Here is a 14090-nt window from a genome sequence, read left to right on the forward strand (position 1 = left end):
GATCAGAAATATTTCCATCCATCGATAGTAATGTTTCTGTTTGTTGATTTTCAACAAAAAACTATTGAAAAAGTGGTAAATATCAAGCATTGTCCAAAAGCATCGAAATAACTAGCAAATCCACCAATTACGTACATGCATATGCTGCTTCCCCAACACAGTCATCTGAGAATCGTTTCTAGACGAAACATGTCGATGTAGCATTGCTGCTTCCCGAACACAGTCATCAGAGAGCAGACATGGAAAATCATTTGCATTCATTTCATACATTCATTTACATTCATTTGTCCCTAACTTTTTTTATCAACAGAATTCCGCAAAATTATGTATGGAGGTTTTGTAGGGTTTGTTATTAACTACAACTTTGGTTAACAACTCAATTCCGTATTTCTTAGGTATGACGAACCAGAGCGAACAGAAGTCCCTACTGTTTTTCAGTGAATGTATTTTACATTCACTGAAAAACAGTAACAAGTTCTGGACGCTCTAGTTCGTGATGCATAAGAGATACAGATTTGAATTCTGGGCAAAAGTTGTAGCTAATAACAAATCCTAAAAAAACTCTATGCACTATTTTGCGGAATGCTGTTGATGAAAGAAGTTAGAGGCAAATGAATGTAAATGAATGCATGAAATAAATGTAAATGATTTTCCATGCCTGTCAGAGAGTCGTTAGTATACGAAACAAGTCGAAGTGGAATTCGCCTCCGATCTTCGGGCGTGTGCAAACAGGAAGGATGCAATCGCGCAACATTTTGCACACTCATCGCCATATTCAGAACCACACACCTCCACCGACCACTCAAAATGCTCTCCAGAGTTGTAATCTTGTAATCAAACTTGGTAGCAGTGGTGCAAATGATTTTGATCGATTCTCTTCATCGACTTTCTGTTTCGTTAATATCTCGACGGCAAACACATTCATCGTTTGTTGTTCTGGATGATAGAAGAGCATAGCAGAAATAGTGCGGTGGTTTGTGATGCCATGGTCATCAAAAGAGGAAATCAATGAAGAGAATTGACTTTCACCCCTCTGCTTCTAATAGCGAATTTGTTTATTATCGGGGTTGGAACCAGTTCCAACCCAGTGTGAAACCGAACTTTTTGTCAGTGCGAACCTCAACCTGAGGTGGGTTTGAAAAACGAACGATTAAACTGACGTTTGTCAGAAAACAAGTAGAGCCGATCTTGATACCGATCCAGGTTGGAACTGAATAATAAACAAATTCGCTATAAGTCCCATAATTCAGTCGTCGTCATAGCAATTAAAACGAGCATCGCACTGCTTTTGGTTCCTGGGTTACACTTACTGGTTGCAATTCTGCTGTTCGACATTTTCGAAGGCCCACCCAAAAACTCGAAATTACACTATTTCCTAGGGATGCCTAAAAGTCCAATTATTCGATTAACGATTAATCGTAAAGATTTTTCCAGCTATTTGATTAAATTAGGATTGGGCGATCTTGGATCGATCTTTTTCATCCCGATTTCTGATTTTTCGGATCGATTCTTTGCCCACGAAAAGATCGAAAAAATCGATCTCTTCTTTTGATCTTTACGATCTTCAAAAGAATATAATGTTAAATTTTTTAAGTGTATTTACATCGTAAAAACGATTTGCTCTCACCCCAGACTGCGTGGTAAATTTAAAGGACATAACGTCAAAATCAGCATCACTCCCTACAATGACGTCACTATTTGCGTTTCCGATATTTACGAATACAGAAACATTTGAAGGATTGTGATACACTGATAGGCAAAATAAAGTGCCCACCCCATCATTTTTTGAATTTCTCTCATTTATTTGGTTCAAATTAAAGTAAATACACTGTAGTATTTTTTATATCTTATTCTTTATATTCTTTTTAAGTTTCACTTATAGAATACCAGATAAAAAGAAGAGACTGACTCGAAGAAAAAAAAATCAAAATGGGTGTAAAAAAGAACAGTGACAAAAAAAAGTGCCCACTGCATTTTAACTCCAGAAAACATAAAATAAAGTAAAAGAATACCAGCCTAATAGTTAATGTGTCCTCCTTTGGCCTTCAGGACCAGCTGCAGGCGCTTCGGCATGCTCTCCACTAGATTCTTCAGGTGCTGTGGATCTAGTTCTTCCCAGGCGCGCTCCAGGGCTTCAAAATAGTTATTTTTATTGGTAACACCAGTTTTGTCAACCCTGGCATCGAGAATCGCCCACAAATTCTCGATGGGGTTGAGGTCCGGGCTTTGTGGAGGCCATTCCAGTGGTTTAATTCGACATGACCGGAAGAAAGACTTAGTCTTCTTGGCAGTATGCTTCGGATCGTTGTCCTGCTGGAATACGAATTTCTCCTCAAGGCCCGTCTGGATCAGCGAAACTTCCAGATTTTCCCGCAGGATGTCGATGTAGGAATCTGCCGTCATTATCCCGTCGATTTTCACCAGGCTTCCCACTCCACCCCACGAAAAGCACCCCCAGACCATCACATTTCCTCCTCCATGCTTCACCGTGCCTTGTATGTGGCGCTCCTGAAGCTCCTCACCCGATCTACACCACACACGAACCCGTCGCTTCCGGTTGAACAGTTCGAATTTTGATTCGTCCGTCCAGAGAACCGTTTTCCAGAACTCTAGGGGCTTATCAGCATGCTCCTTAGCAAACTTAAGCCGTTTGACTTTGTTTGCCTTGCTGATAAATGGGCGCTTCCGAGCAACTTTGCTGTTCAACCCCTGTGCTACGAGACGGCGACGAACAGTTCGACTGGAAACTGTTAGCTGAAGAGCCTCCTGGATCTCGCGGACAGTTACCTTCGGGTTCTTCTTCACTTCACGCATGATCTTGGTGTCCGTTCTCGCATCCGTTTTGCGCATCCTGCCTCTGCCAGGGCGATCCACCACTGATCCGAACGATTTCATTTTCTGCAGAATTTTCCCGACCGCTGTTTTGCTGATATTGTACTTCCTAGCGACAGACCGGTGCGATTCACCGTTTTGCACATCACGAACAACCAATTTTCGGATACACACGGGAATTGCTTTCGAAATCACTACGTCCTCCATTTTTTTCAACTGATTCAAATGCGATCACGTGTACAAATGCACCAGTTCCACCCGTTTGCTTCAATACATGTCAAACTTTCAAAACAAAAACAATCGAGGGGTTTTCCGATGGAAACTTATCGAAAACATACCGATTTTTGAAGTGGGCACTTTTTTTTGTCACTGTTTTCTTTTTCAATCCAAATTGATTTTCTTTTACTTCAAGTAAAACTTTATATTTTCAGTATTCCATAGGTGTAACTTTAAAAGAATAATAAAGGTAAGACATCGAAACAGACTACGGTGTGTTTATTTGAATTTGAACCAAATAAATGAGAGAAATTTCAAAAATGATGGGGTGGGCACTTTATTTTGCCTATCAGTGTACTTCCGTCCTGTGCTCATTGCCCCTTACCAGACTTTCTTGGGATACCAACGTAAACAAGCGTATTCAATAAAAATAAAAAATCGATCTACAAAAAGATCGATCGTTTGGTACTGATTTACTCAATGGATCGATTCTAGAGCCAAATATAAGATCGATCTTTCTCTGAAGATCGCCCAATCCTAGATTAAATATTTTTCGAACCTGTCGTAGCTGACATCCCTTCTTATTCCTACTCGTTTGATTTAGCGCAGTAGAGAAAATAAATAAAAGTACTAGGGTAAACGCTCCTATAGTTGCGGTACGTTAGAAGCGTTAGGTTCCTATAGAGATTGCTAAAGTATGATTGTGTAAGTGATTTGTTTTCATCGGGAAAATTTTCCGCTATGAAGTTTTTTTTTCCCGATGAAAACATTTTGCGTATACGTATACGTGACGCACACTACGTACGATAAACGTCAGCAATCTCTATAGTTGTGTATGGAGACTCCATACACAACTATAGGAACCTAACGCTTCTAACGTACCGCAACTATAGGAGCGTTTCCCCTAATTTATCTGAACAGGCATAGAGAAGAATCATGACGTACAACAGGATCATAAATTCGCCGAAAAAAGTGTTTGGTAAAGGCTAAGATTTATCAACTTGTTGAGAGAAGGAGTTAACGATAAAAACTACAAGGAGCTTTAGTTCGATGGACACTGATATTCTGTAGCCTTTCAACCTGTCGCAGACATCAGTTCAACCCTGGTACTCTGTGATGGTACCCAATACTTGTTTTGAATTACTGAGCTTACATTTTCTATAGAAAAATGCCTCAATTACAGGCTGTGTGAGCGAAGGCAAGCGGTTTGAGTTGCCTATTCGTGAGTGACTGAATGTTTTGTTGGCTCTTTCATTGCCTCGTCCTTTACCATTTGGTACAAACGGTCTGCACAGAGCAATTGATTGAATAGTGCAGAGCTTTCAATTCAGCCTAAGCAGTAAATAATTTAACGCTCTGACCAAGATTTTCCAAAAGAGTCAAATTTCTGAACACGTCCCAACTAAAATTCATATCAAAAGAATCTTTTCAGGGCAATCATAGTCATACTAAAGAGTATAAACAGAGAGAACCCCACTCAAATTACTATTCCTACACAAAACACAAGCTCCTTCTGCAGTTAACAAATAACATTTATTATATAAGACCACGTAGTCCTACGTCGACATTGCGTACAACCCCATAGGGCTGTCCCTTATAGTTTTTGACGTAGAATTTCGTCTGTGATTTCTATATGGGGGTACACTTTGTTATAACCGAAAATGGAACATGTAACAAAATTATGAAAGATTTTGAACATTAATAACTCAGCTGCCCCTGGACCAATTTCAATAATTTTATCACCAATCGATCAGAAATATTACTAAGCATGTTCGGACTAGTTTTCGAAATAAATTTTCACAGCAGTATGGTTTGTTCCATAGAGTTGGCTTGAGGCTGCTCGAAATGCAGCAGAGGATTGTGGGGCTCACTACATTGACCCACGTTGCATCGAAAATTGAGTTTGCAACGGGCATTTCCATGCTCATTCAAGCACAGATAGCATAACTTCCACTTTCGTACTGCCTCCCATCTTTCCGCGATCCGAAGTCTTCTGAAGGTTTCACAATTGCGGATCCGATGATCGAACTATCCGCATATCCTGCATGGTTTCTTCTCCCTCTGCCATGAGCTCGATGACTGGCTTCAGCACTGTGAGTGTGCAGGAATCCCTCATTTTCCTTTCTGCCTTTTCCTTACCGGAATCCTTGATCGGCTGCCGAAATAGTTGAATCGCCATACGGGGTAATTTCACTTGCGTCCCTGGCTATACACGAGAGAAAGTCAGCCAACGTTCGTAGGGCAATCACTCGAGCCTTTCTACGATAGCGAACCTGTGGGAATCCCAGCGCAGGTGTACACAGGTTATCCAAACCGAACTACCGGACAATAAACACCCGTCCCGGGAGTCGCGTGATAACGAAGAAAAATAACCGCGGACTACGTTCTACGTGCGTCTTTATTTACAAGTTACAATGGACTAGTCAAAAAACATAAATTGTACACACATCAGCAATTTATGCTTCGTCAGTCTCTCACTCTCACGCACTCATACACACTCATACGGCAGCTGTCATTCTCGATCTTGGGAGCCACTATAGAGACTCACATGATAGATGCGCGTATCCAGGGGCTTTCACTACTTACTTCCAACACTCCTCCTTAGTGAAGCCCACTACTGCATCTACTTACAACACTCCTCCTGTTCCGTAGCACTCCTCCTGCTTTACGTCACTACCGGCTGCCTTAGGTAGTACAGCCCTCCGATCCGGTCACCTATAGCAACAACCTTTTTGCCTTTCTGGATTCTGCAATCCTTCACACCAAACAGCACATCATAGCCATTGCTTGTGATTTGGCTCACTGAGAGCACACTTCCGGACAATCCAGGCACATACAGCAATCCCTTCAGTTGCATGTCAACGGACTCGCCTTCCAAGCCGACTCCAACGATCCTTCCATGTCCGGTTCCTCTGGAAGTTACATTTCTCCCGTCCGCCAACGACACCTTCTCTTCGCAAAACGTCATGCTGTCGAAGCTCGCCGTCGAACCAGCCATGTGCTTCGTACAGCCAGTGTCGATGATCCAACGACCGTCAATCGACACATCACTTGCAGTCGTCGTCGTGAAGCACACTCCTCGACTACTGCCAATGCTACCGGCATCCGATTGCTTAACCACCATCGACTTCGCTTGGTTCTGCTGCCTCTCCGCCATCAACACAGGACAATTTCGCCGCAAGTGCCCTTCTTGCTTGCAATGGTAACAAACCCGTACAAAACTTCTCCGTTCTTCCGATCGCATTGTGGTTTTCATCGCCATTTCACTGGCCTTTTCATGCACTTTGTTCTCGCATCTTCTCCGCCACTCATCTAGAAGCTTACCTTTCACGTACTCCAGCTTCAGGTCTTCTTCTGGACGGCCTTCAAGAGCAGTAACGAGCGGGTTGTACGTCTCCGGCAAACTTGACAACAAAATCGCCACAACAAGATGTTCCTTCAACGGCTCTCCCATGCTGGCTAGTCGGTGAACCAACTCTGACGCTTGGACTAGATGCTCCGACATACTGCCATCTTCTTTCAGCCGCATCGAGCACAATCTCCGCAGTACATGGATCTTGTTCGACAGAGACCCTCGCTCGTGGTAGCCTTTGAGCTTGTCCCACATCTCCTTTGCACTAGCAGCTCCCATAACATGGCACAGCTGACCATCTTCTAGCGCCAAACCGATCGTCGCTCGAGCCTTTTCGTTGTTCCTCGTCCAAGCTGCTGTAACCACCTCCGGCTTCGCGTCAATCACCGTTGTCCACAGATTTTCTTTGAGCAGCAACAACTCCATCCGGAAATTCCAAGTTGCCCAATTAAAATCGTTCAACCGGTCTAATGTTATCTTCGTCTCGGCCATTTTCCACGAAACAAAAACACTACGCGCACGGTCGGGCAAAGAAAACAGCTTCACAATCGAGCGAACAATGTTCACAATTCGATACTTTCCACAAAGTGTTCTTTCTTATTCCACTATAAGCTTTTTCCGAACGAAGCGTACTTCTTCAGTTCAAACAATCGCACTTTTAGAGACCGGACCAGCAAACAATAAGTTTGCACTTCAGCCCGTACAGGAGAGAAAAACAAAATTTCTCCTCCTCGAACAAAACTTTTTCCGTTTCGTATTCCGTTCCGTGCTACACACTTGGCCGATACTTCCCTGCCAACAGCACAATTTCACCCGACAAAAACGTTCAGCTGCGGACAACAGCACATACACCCGCCGGGGGAAATCTTCTCGTAAACAAAGCACAAACGCAACGCAATCCACACAAAATGTCTCCTCCACCGGAGAACACTTTTCCACTATTACTTTCTTCACGGATCTGGGCCCATAACCTGTGGGAATCCCAGCGCAGGTGTACACAGGTTATCCAAACCGAACTACCGGACAATAAACACCCGTCCCGGGAGTCGCGTGATAACGAAGAAAAATAACCGCGGACTACGTTCTACGTGCGTCTTTATTTACAAGTTACAATGGACTAGTCAACAAACATAAATTGTACACACATCAGCAATTTATGCTTCGTCAGTCTCTCACTCTCACGCACTCATACACACTCATACGGCAGCTGTCATTCTCGATCTTGGGAGCCACTATAGAGACTCACATGATAGATGCGCGTATCCAGGGGCTTTCACTACTTACTTCCAACAGAACCCACTCCAACTGTGTATTAGCCGGCAGCTTCTCCGTCAACTCCTGGATCAGCATCGGATTCATTAGATGTGTAGTGAGATCGGTAGCTTCTAGATGATCCGCTAACTGCTGAACGACTACACCGAACTGGATAAATGTAGCCAACTTATCGTCACTAGAAACGTGAATTCATCCCCTAGCGGGGACCAAGCGAGCCCAGGAGGTGAAGTACGCGCACTCGAAGGCTGGTTTCGAAATCCACAACTGGGTGGCCAACTCCGACGAATTTCTGCAGAGCATGGGGGAGCAGAAAAGTAACAAATGTGTTCAGCTCACCGAAGACATGGGTACGAGTTTGGAACGAGTCTTGGGCATAGCTTGGTGCCCGCTAGGGGATGAATTCACGTTTCTAGTGAAGCTACGGGATGAACTGATGACGTATCTGTCAGGAGAGCAAAGGCCGACAAAAAGGGTGATCATGAGCTGTGTCATGAGCCTTTTCGATCCCCTTGGGATGCTAGCAACGTTCACTATCCACGGAAAAATACTAATTCAAGATTTATGGCGTAGTGGCTGCGACTGGGATCAACCTATTGATGACGAATGCTGTGATAAGTGGAACCGATGGATCAGTTGGCTTCCGGAGATGGAAAATGTAAAGATTCCACGCCACTATTTTCGAAGGTTCAGTTCAGTCGACTACAGCACTCTACAGCTCCATGTCCTCGTTGATGCCAGCAATGCTGCATATTTCCGTGTGTTAACAGATGAAGGCCCATTGTGTTCACTGGTGATGGCGAGATCGAAGGTCGCTCCGTTAAAAATGCTGTCAATACCTCGTCTTGAGCTGCAAGTGGCAGTCATAGGATCCAGCTTTATGAATTCGGTGATCGAGGCTCATTCATTGGTGGTGAAGAAGCGGTTCATTTGGTCCGATTTCAGAACGGTGATTTCTTGGATTCAGTCGGAGCAACGCAAATACGAGCCATTCGTCGCTTTCCGGATTGGCAAGATTGTGAGCCTCACGAAGTATAGTGAGTGGCGAGGGGCCCACGATTCTTGTACCAGCCACAAGAGGAATGGTCGCAGCAAGACACCGTAGAACCGAATACCCCAGAGGAAGCCCGAATATGCCATTTGTTCCATGATATTTCGATAGTCGAGACGGTAATCGATGCCACGCGTTTCTCTCGTTGGAAGGTTCTCGTCCGAACAGTAGCCTGCATCTACAGGTTCAGGTCCAACTGTATCAGGAAACGGGAAGGCTTGGCGATTGAGGTGATTTCAGTACCACCAAGGGTGCAACGGTTGGTGAAGAGGTCTATACTAACTGTGTTGGTTCCACTGAAGCGAGAGGAGTTTCAACGTGCTGAAGCCTACGTTTGGCGGTCGGCGCAGGCAGAGGCCTACGAAGATGAAATAAAGATCCTTGTGAAGAACCGTGACCTTCCGTACAGAGAGTGGCATCCGTTGGAGAAGAATAGCAATTTGTACGACGTCAGCCCGTTTTTAGACGAGCAAGGTGTCCTCCGGATGGAAGGCAGAACCGTACAATAGCAATGCTTCCGACTGATGATTTTTGACTGATCCGACTGATGAGTGATCAAGCATTGACCAATGTACAAATGAAAAGTGATAATTTTATCACTGTTTTCATGAAATAAACGTTCTTCCCAAACCCAGTCGTCATAAACGAGTTCCTTTCAAGGTATGACATTGGCAAACTACGCAAAAGGAGAGTGTCGCTACTAGATAGGAAACTACTCATGATGGGAGGAGTCTGTCTAAGATCTTCATGACGAGGAACTTGCTTCTGTACTCATACGACGAATATAAAGGTATTCCAATCGTGGTGACCGGTGATTTTAACATTGACATTGCATAACCGGACGGTTATGGATTCGTTGAATTCATGGCGAACTATCTCAAGTTGAGTCTAGCGTCGAATCAACAGCCAACTACACTCGGGGGATCTTGTATCGATCTGGTCTTTATGAGACATATCTCGGATCTTAGGTGCAAACGATTCATCACCTACTTCTCTTAACACCGGCCGATATTTACTGCTTTAGGTAAGTAATACTCCAACTCCAACAGCCCTTTTCGAACAGTCCCTTTTCAAGGCCACCAATTCAAAAACGGAAAGAGTTAAGATAATAGATGATCGATCAATTAAAAGAACTAAATGCTCTTCATATTTGTTCCGTCCACTAACGGTTCTACGTCAAGCTTCCGCTCGTGCCCCTAGGTACAGACCCTTCTACTTTTAAAATATATTTCTACACGTCTGGGATTTTAAATTTTAGCTAAGACCGGCCTTTGTTTATTATAAGCCTGATTTTTTGAAAATAAAAAAATGTTCACCAGTGCCTAAGATCTTACAGATTTTAAAACTTAAGGAATTATAATAAACTATCGGAATTCTTAACATTTTAAAGATTAATTGACGGTCGTAAAATAATCGGGGTGGTGTTATTAGCGAAACTATTTCTTTTTAAATCATGTGCCGCATAGATTCACTACATTAGCAGTTTCTAATGCAACAACATACATACATAATGTACAATTGAAAAATAATTGGATTCAATTGCAATATATGAAACACCGCTATCAAAAGCATATGAAACATAAGTATAACAGGCAAAAATCAATATGAAAAATACAAAAACTTCTCTTACACAGCAAAAAATAAATTTTAATATTACATCCAAGACGATGCACTTCAATCATGTCAAAAATCTCATGTAATTTTTATGGCCACAAAAATAAAGAAATGCAGTAATAGCAGCGTAATGTCAGTTCATGCAATGTATTAATGATTGGCACCATATGTTTGATACGATTTGATGTGATATGAAAATTAATTTTTAGCTGTGTACGACGCTCGCAACCAACAACGCAACTCAAGACATTGTGAAAATGAAATCATCATTGAATCTCCTGATATCTGTATTCGAGCCACTCTTCCGTTCCCCTTAAAAACTGGCAATCACCAGTTGCCATTTATCCTCTCACACTCACCCGTCCTCAGCAGCGACTTTTTCGCAATCTTGACCTCCTGCATCGGTTGTTCCAGATAATCGATGCAATAAACACCGGCAATTATGCGATGGCTTCTCATGTTCACGTCGTGCTCGAAAAGATTCAGCGCCTTGGTTCCCTTTTTGGCGCGCTCCTTCTTCATCAGCTCGTCGGCGTGTTCGGTGTAAATTTTGTCCACATCGATATCGTGTCCCGCCCGCTCGTCCTCCTCCGAGTCGTCCGGGCGCTTCTCCCGGGGCTCTTCGTACACTGCCTTCAGGATCTCCTTCCGCTTCTTCCACTCGATTCTGCTAATAATACGCAGATCTGATATCGGACGGATGAAAAAAATAAATAAAGACAACATTCCTTCATGGAGACAAGGATAATGTACAGAACAGGGGGGACATATTAATTTACCAGCTCGATGATCCTGCCTGTAGGGCATGTCGTAGCTGGGGCAATAGTCACTGAAATGGTCATAACTTATCCATAAACCTCTTATTGCCGAGTGATGGCACTTTACGGCAGCTGGGAGCACCAGATGAAATCCCAACAGTGGGAAATCAATATCAGTGTGTTTGCTGTCCTCTTTGGCCTTCTCCTTTGGATTGCTACGTGGAAAAGTAATAAAACATTGAAATATCCCATATTGTAATTTCTGGCTTTTTGAGGCTTACAGTTGGGGTGTTGGCATATCCCGTAGTCCGTACAGTTGCATTTTGAACACATCCGATTCAAATTTGTGGGTCACCTCTAGAAGGCCGCTCAGTGCCATGTCCCGGTTGATGTTGCTCAGGATTTTGTACGCGAACTCGTCGATGTAATTGGCCAGCACCCGGCGGAATTCGGTTTTCATCTGCGGGCAGTTTGAGAGATGGAGCGAGATATGGAAATGAGTGAACTTCCCTAGGGGTTTGTGTTTTAAATGGAAAACGACCAATAAAAGTTTTATTTGCCATTGTGGTAAATTAAGACGTAATCCTAGCGCTCTGGCAGTTCCCAACTTTGGTGCTTCGAATGTGGTTGTTGGTTTTCGGGATACAATTGCGTTTTGGTTTTGATTAAGGAATAAATTGTAAAATTAGTGAGCTGAAAATTGAATCGAATTACGGTCATTCCAGTGAATGGAAGTTTCAAGCGGCGCTGGTGGTGTAGTGGTAAGCGTGATTACCTCTCACCCCAGCAGGCCTGGGTTCAATCCCAGTCGGCGCTGCCGGGATGTTCTGAGGCATAACATCTCTGATCACGCCTTCCTTCGGATGGGAAGTAAAGCCGTTGGTCCCCGGTTCATGAGTTGATGGGTCGATAGGTAGGGTCTAGGTGTGGGAGCTGCCTTCCTGGCGTCGGTAGCATTGGTGCTCAGCACGGAAAACAAGATCGACGGAAAACAAATCAAGGGAAAAAAAAAATGGATGTTTGCTGCTGGCTGGGTGTTGATTTCTTCGACCGGTAGTCTAGTAAAACTGACTTTTCCCCTAGAAAAAACATTACAGGACTTCAATTGAGTTCTCTGAATGAACAGGATTGGAATTTAGTAAGACAAAAATCTTTAGTATTTTTATTTTAGGATTTAGGCGTTTAGTGTCTTCAGTGAAGTTGTTATACTTAAAATTTTCCTTCTTTTGGTGTTTTCAAATATTAGGATGAACCTTTAATATTTTGAAATCCAAAAACTACACTAAACTAAAAAAATAAAGACACACATTGTTCAAAGAAGTTGTGCATGAGTTAATTTCAAGCAGTTTACTGAACAGTGTTAGGGTGCACCCAAAAAAATCTGTATTCAGTTCTAACATTTTTATTTAAAATTTTTCGTAAATCTGTCTTGAAAGAACTTTTAGAAATCGTCAAAATACAAGCATTGCCTGAGAAAGTAAATCTGTATTTCTCTACATTCAAAATATATTTAATATTTTCTATACAAAATAGGCCCTTTTCAATTGTCAACCACTCAACATGGGGCAAACGTTTTTCTTTATTTTAAGTTAAATTTATTCAAATTCTCTCACTTTTGCAATGAAATTTGTTAACAACTCCTTCTAAAATAGAGGTTGTAACCGTTGGTTTCATATACCCATTTGCATTGACTTTGCCAAGTGCACTAACATAGCCCGAATAGAAATATACCATAAGCTGAAAGATCACTATTATTAGTTATCCATTCCTGTTATAATTACCATAAGATAAACAATCCGTGAATAATGGGATGGTATGGCCAAAAAATATTTCAACCATATATAACAATAAACGGAGCATTCTAGATATGGTAATGATTCCCTGAATATGAAATATATAGTATTATGTAGTTTTTTCAAGATTTATGTACCATATGATATGATAAATTTATTTTTTCGTTGATATATGACGGCTAGCTCCAACTCGGGTTAATACTGGCTCTGATTGAAGAATCGGTCAAATGTTTGCTGTATTATTTAAAATCGACGTCGATAACAAAACAGCTCGACATTTCTGATCGGGTTTTAATCCGAGGATAATACTGGTGCACAATTGAATGATAATAATAATTGTATTGGCATTATTAAAGTCAAATACATAAATGCCAGCAGAAAAGATAACGTATATAATTCATTCCGCATAATATGTTGAATTACATATGTTATCTTTTTTTTCTAGTGTGTGTACACTTTTCTAAAATATTATCACTATACATCTGCATTTCAGCGGTAACATTTGAAAACGGCACAAAAACTTTTGTATACAAAAGTTGTAAGGCCCTTTACATGCGAACCGAACTACGCCCACGCAAACCAATACAACTATAGGAAAGGGGAAAATTTTACCCATCCGATGATGTTGTTGGTTTACGTGTGCGTACTTGGGTTCGCGTGTAAAAGGCCTTACAACTATTGTTTACAAAAGCTTTTGTGCCGTTATAAAATGTTACGCCTGATTTTATAATCCTCCCTTTGATTGCCTTGAATTCTGTTACAACTACTACCTTACATGAGTATCATCCCACTGTACATGGAGTATAACGGTTATGGTTGAAGTGCATGTCACATACACTATTACACAATTTTGTGTACAAATGTTTCAGTGTGTTAGTAACACATCAAAGAAATTCGGCATCACGGCTGACGACACGGTCTTATTTTTTCGACGCGTGAAGTGAAAAGTCGCGTTTCCATCGTCGTCGGCGTTCAGAAAAAAATTTCAAAGATGAACCAAAAACCTCATCCGAAGCGAGGAACACAACTCAGAGCCAAGCAGCCGCAGCGAGGTAAGCAATAATTTAATATTTTTAATCAATATAGTCTGTTTCATCGTAAAACAAAACGATGAAACAGTCGCCATTGGAATTCCTTTGGCCACGATTTTTGCGCGTTTTGCCTGCAGAAACAGACTGACAATGTTTTTTTTCATTTATAGA

General features: G+C 42.2%; 1 protein-coding gene across 1 annotated transcript in view; it reads right to left on the bottom strand.

The window, feature by feature from the left end:
* LOC135717379 (dynein axonemal intermediate chain 7) overlaps positions 1 to 14090 on the bottom strand; it is a 46896-nt gene that overhangs the window by 21340 nt on the left and 11466 nt on the right. The window contains exons 4-6 of the mRNA XM_065239438.1: positions 11377 to 11555; positions 11117 to 11310; positions 10697 to 11023 (exon numbers count right to left, since the gene is read on the bottom strand). Coding sequence (XP_065095510.1) covers positions 10697 to 11023; positions 11117 to 11310; positions 11377 to 11555 — 700 coding nt within the window. The remainder of the gene's footprint in view (positions 1 to 10696; positions 11024 to 11116; positions 11311 to 11376; positions 11556 to 14090) is intronic.

This window comes from Ochlerotatus camptorhynchus, unplaced genomic scaffold, assembly GCF_037179485.1.
Source record: "Ochlerotatus camptorhynchus isolate MF236.1 unplaced genomic scaffold, CSIRO-AGI_Acam_v1.1 ptg000055l, whole genome shotgun sequence".
Classification (NCBI taxonomy): Eukaryota; Metazoa; Arthropoda; class Insecta; order Diptera; family Culicidae; genus Ochlerotatus; species Ochlerotatus camptorhynchus.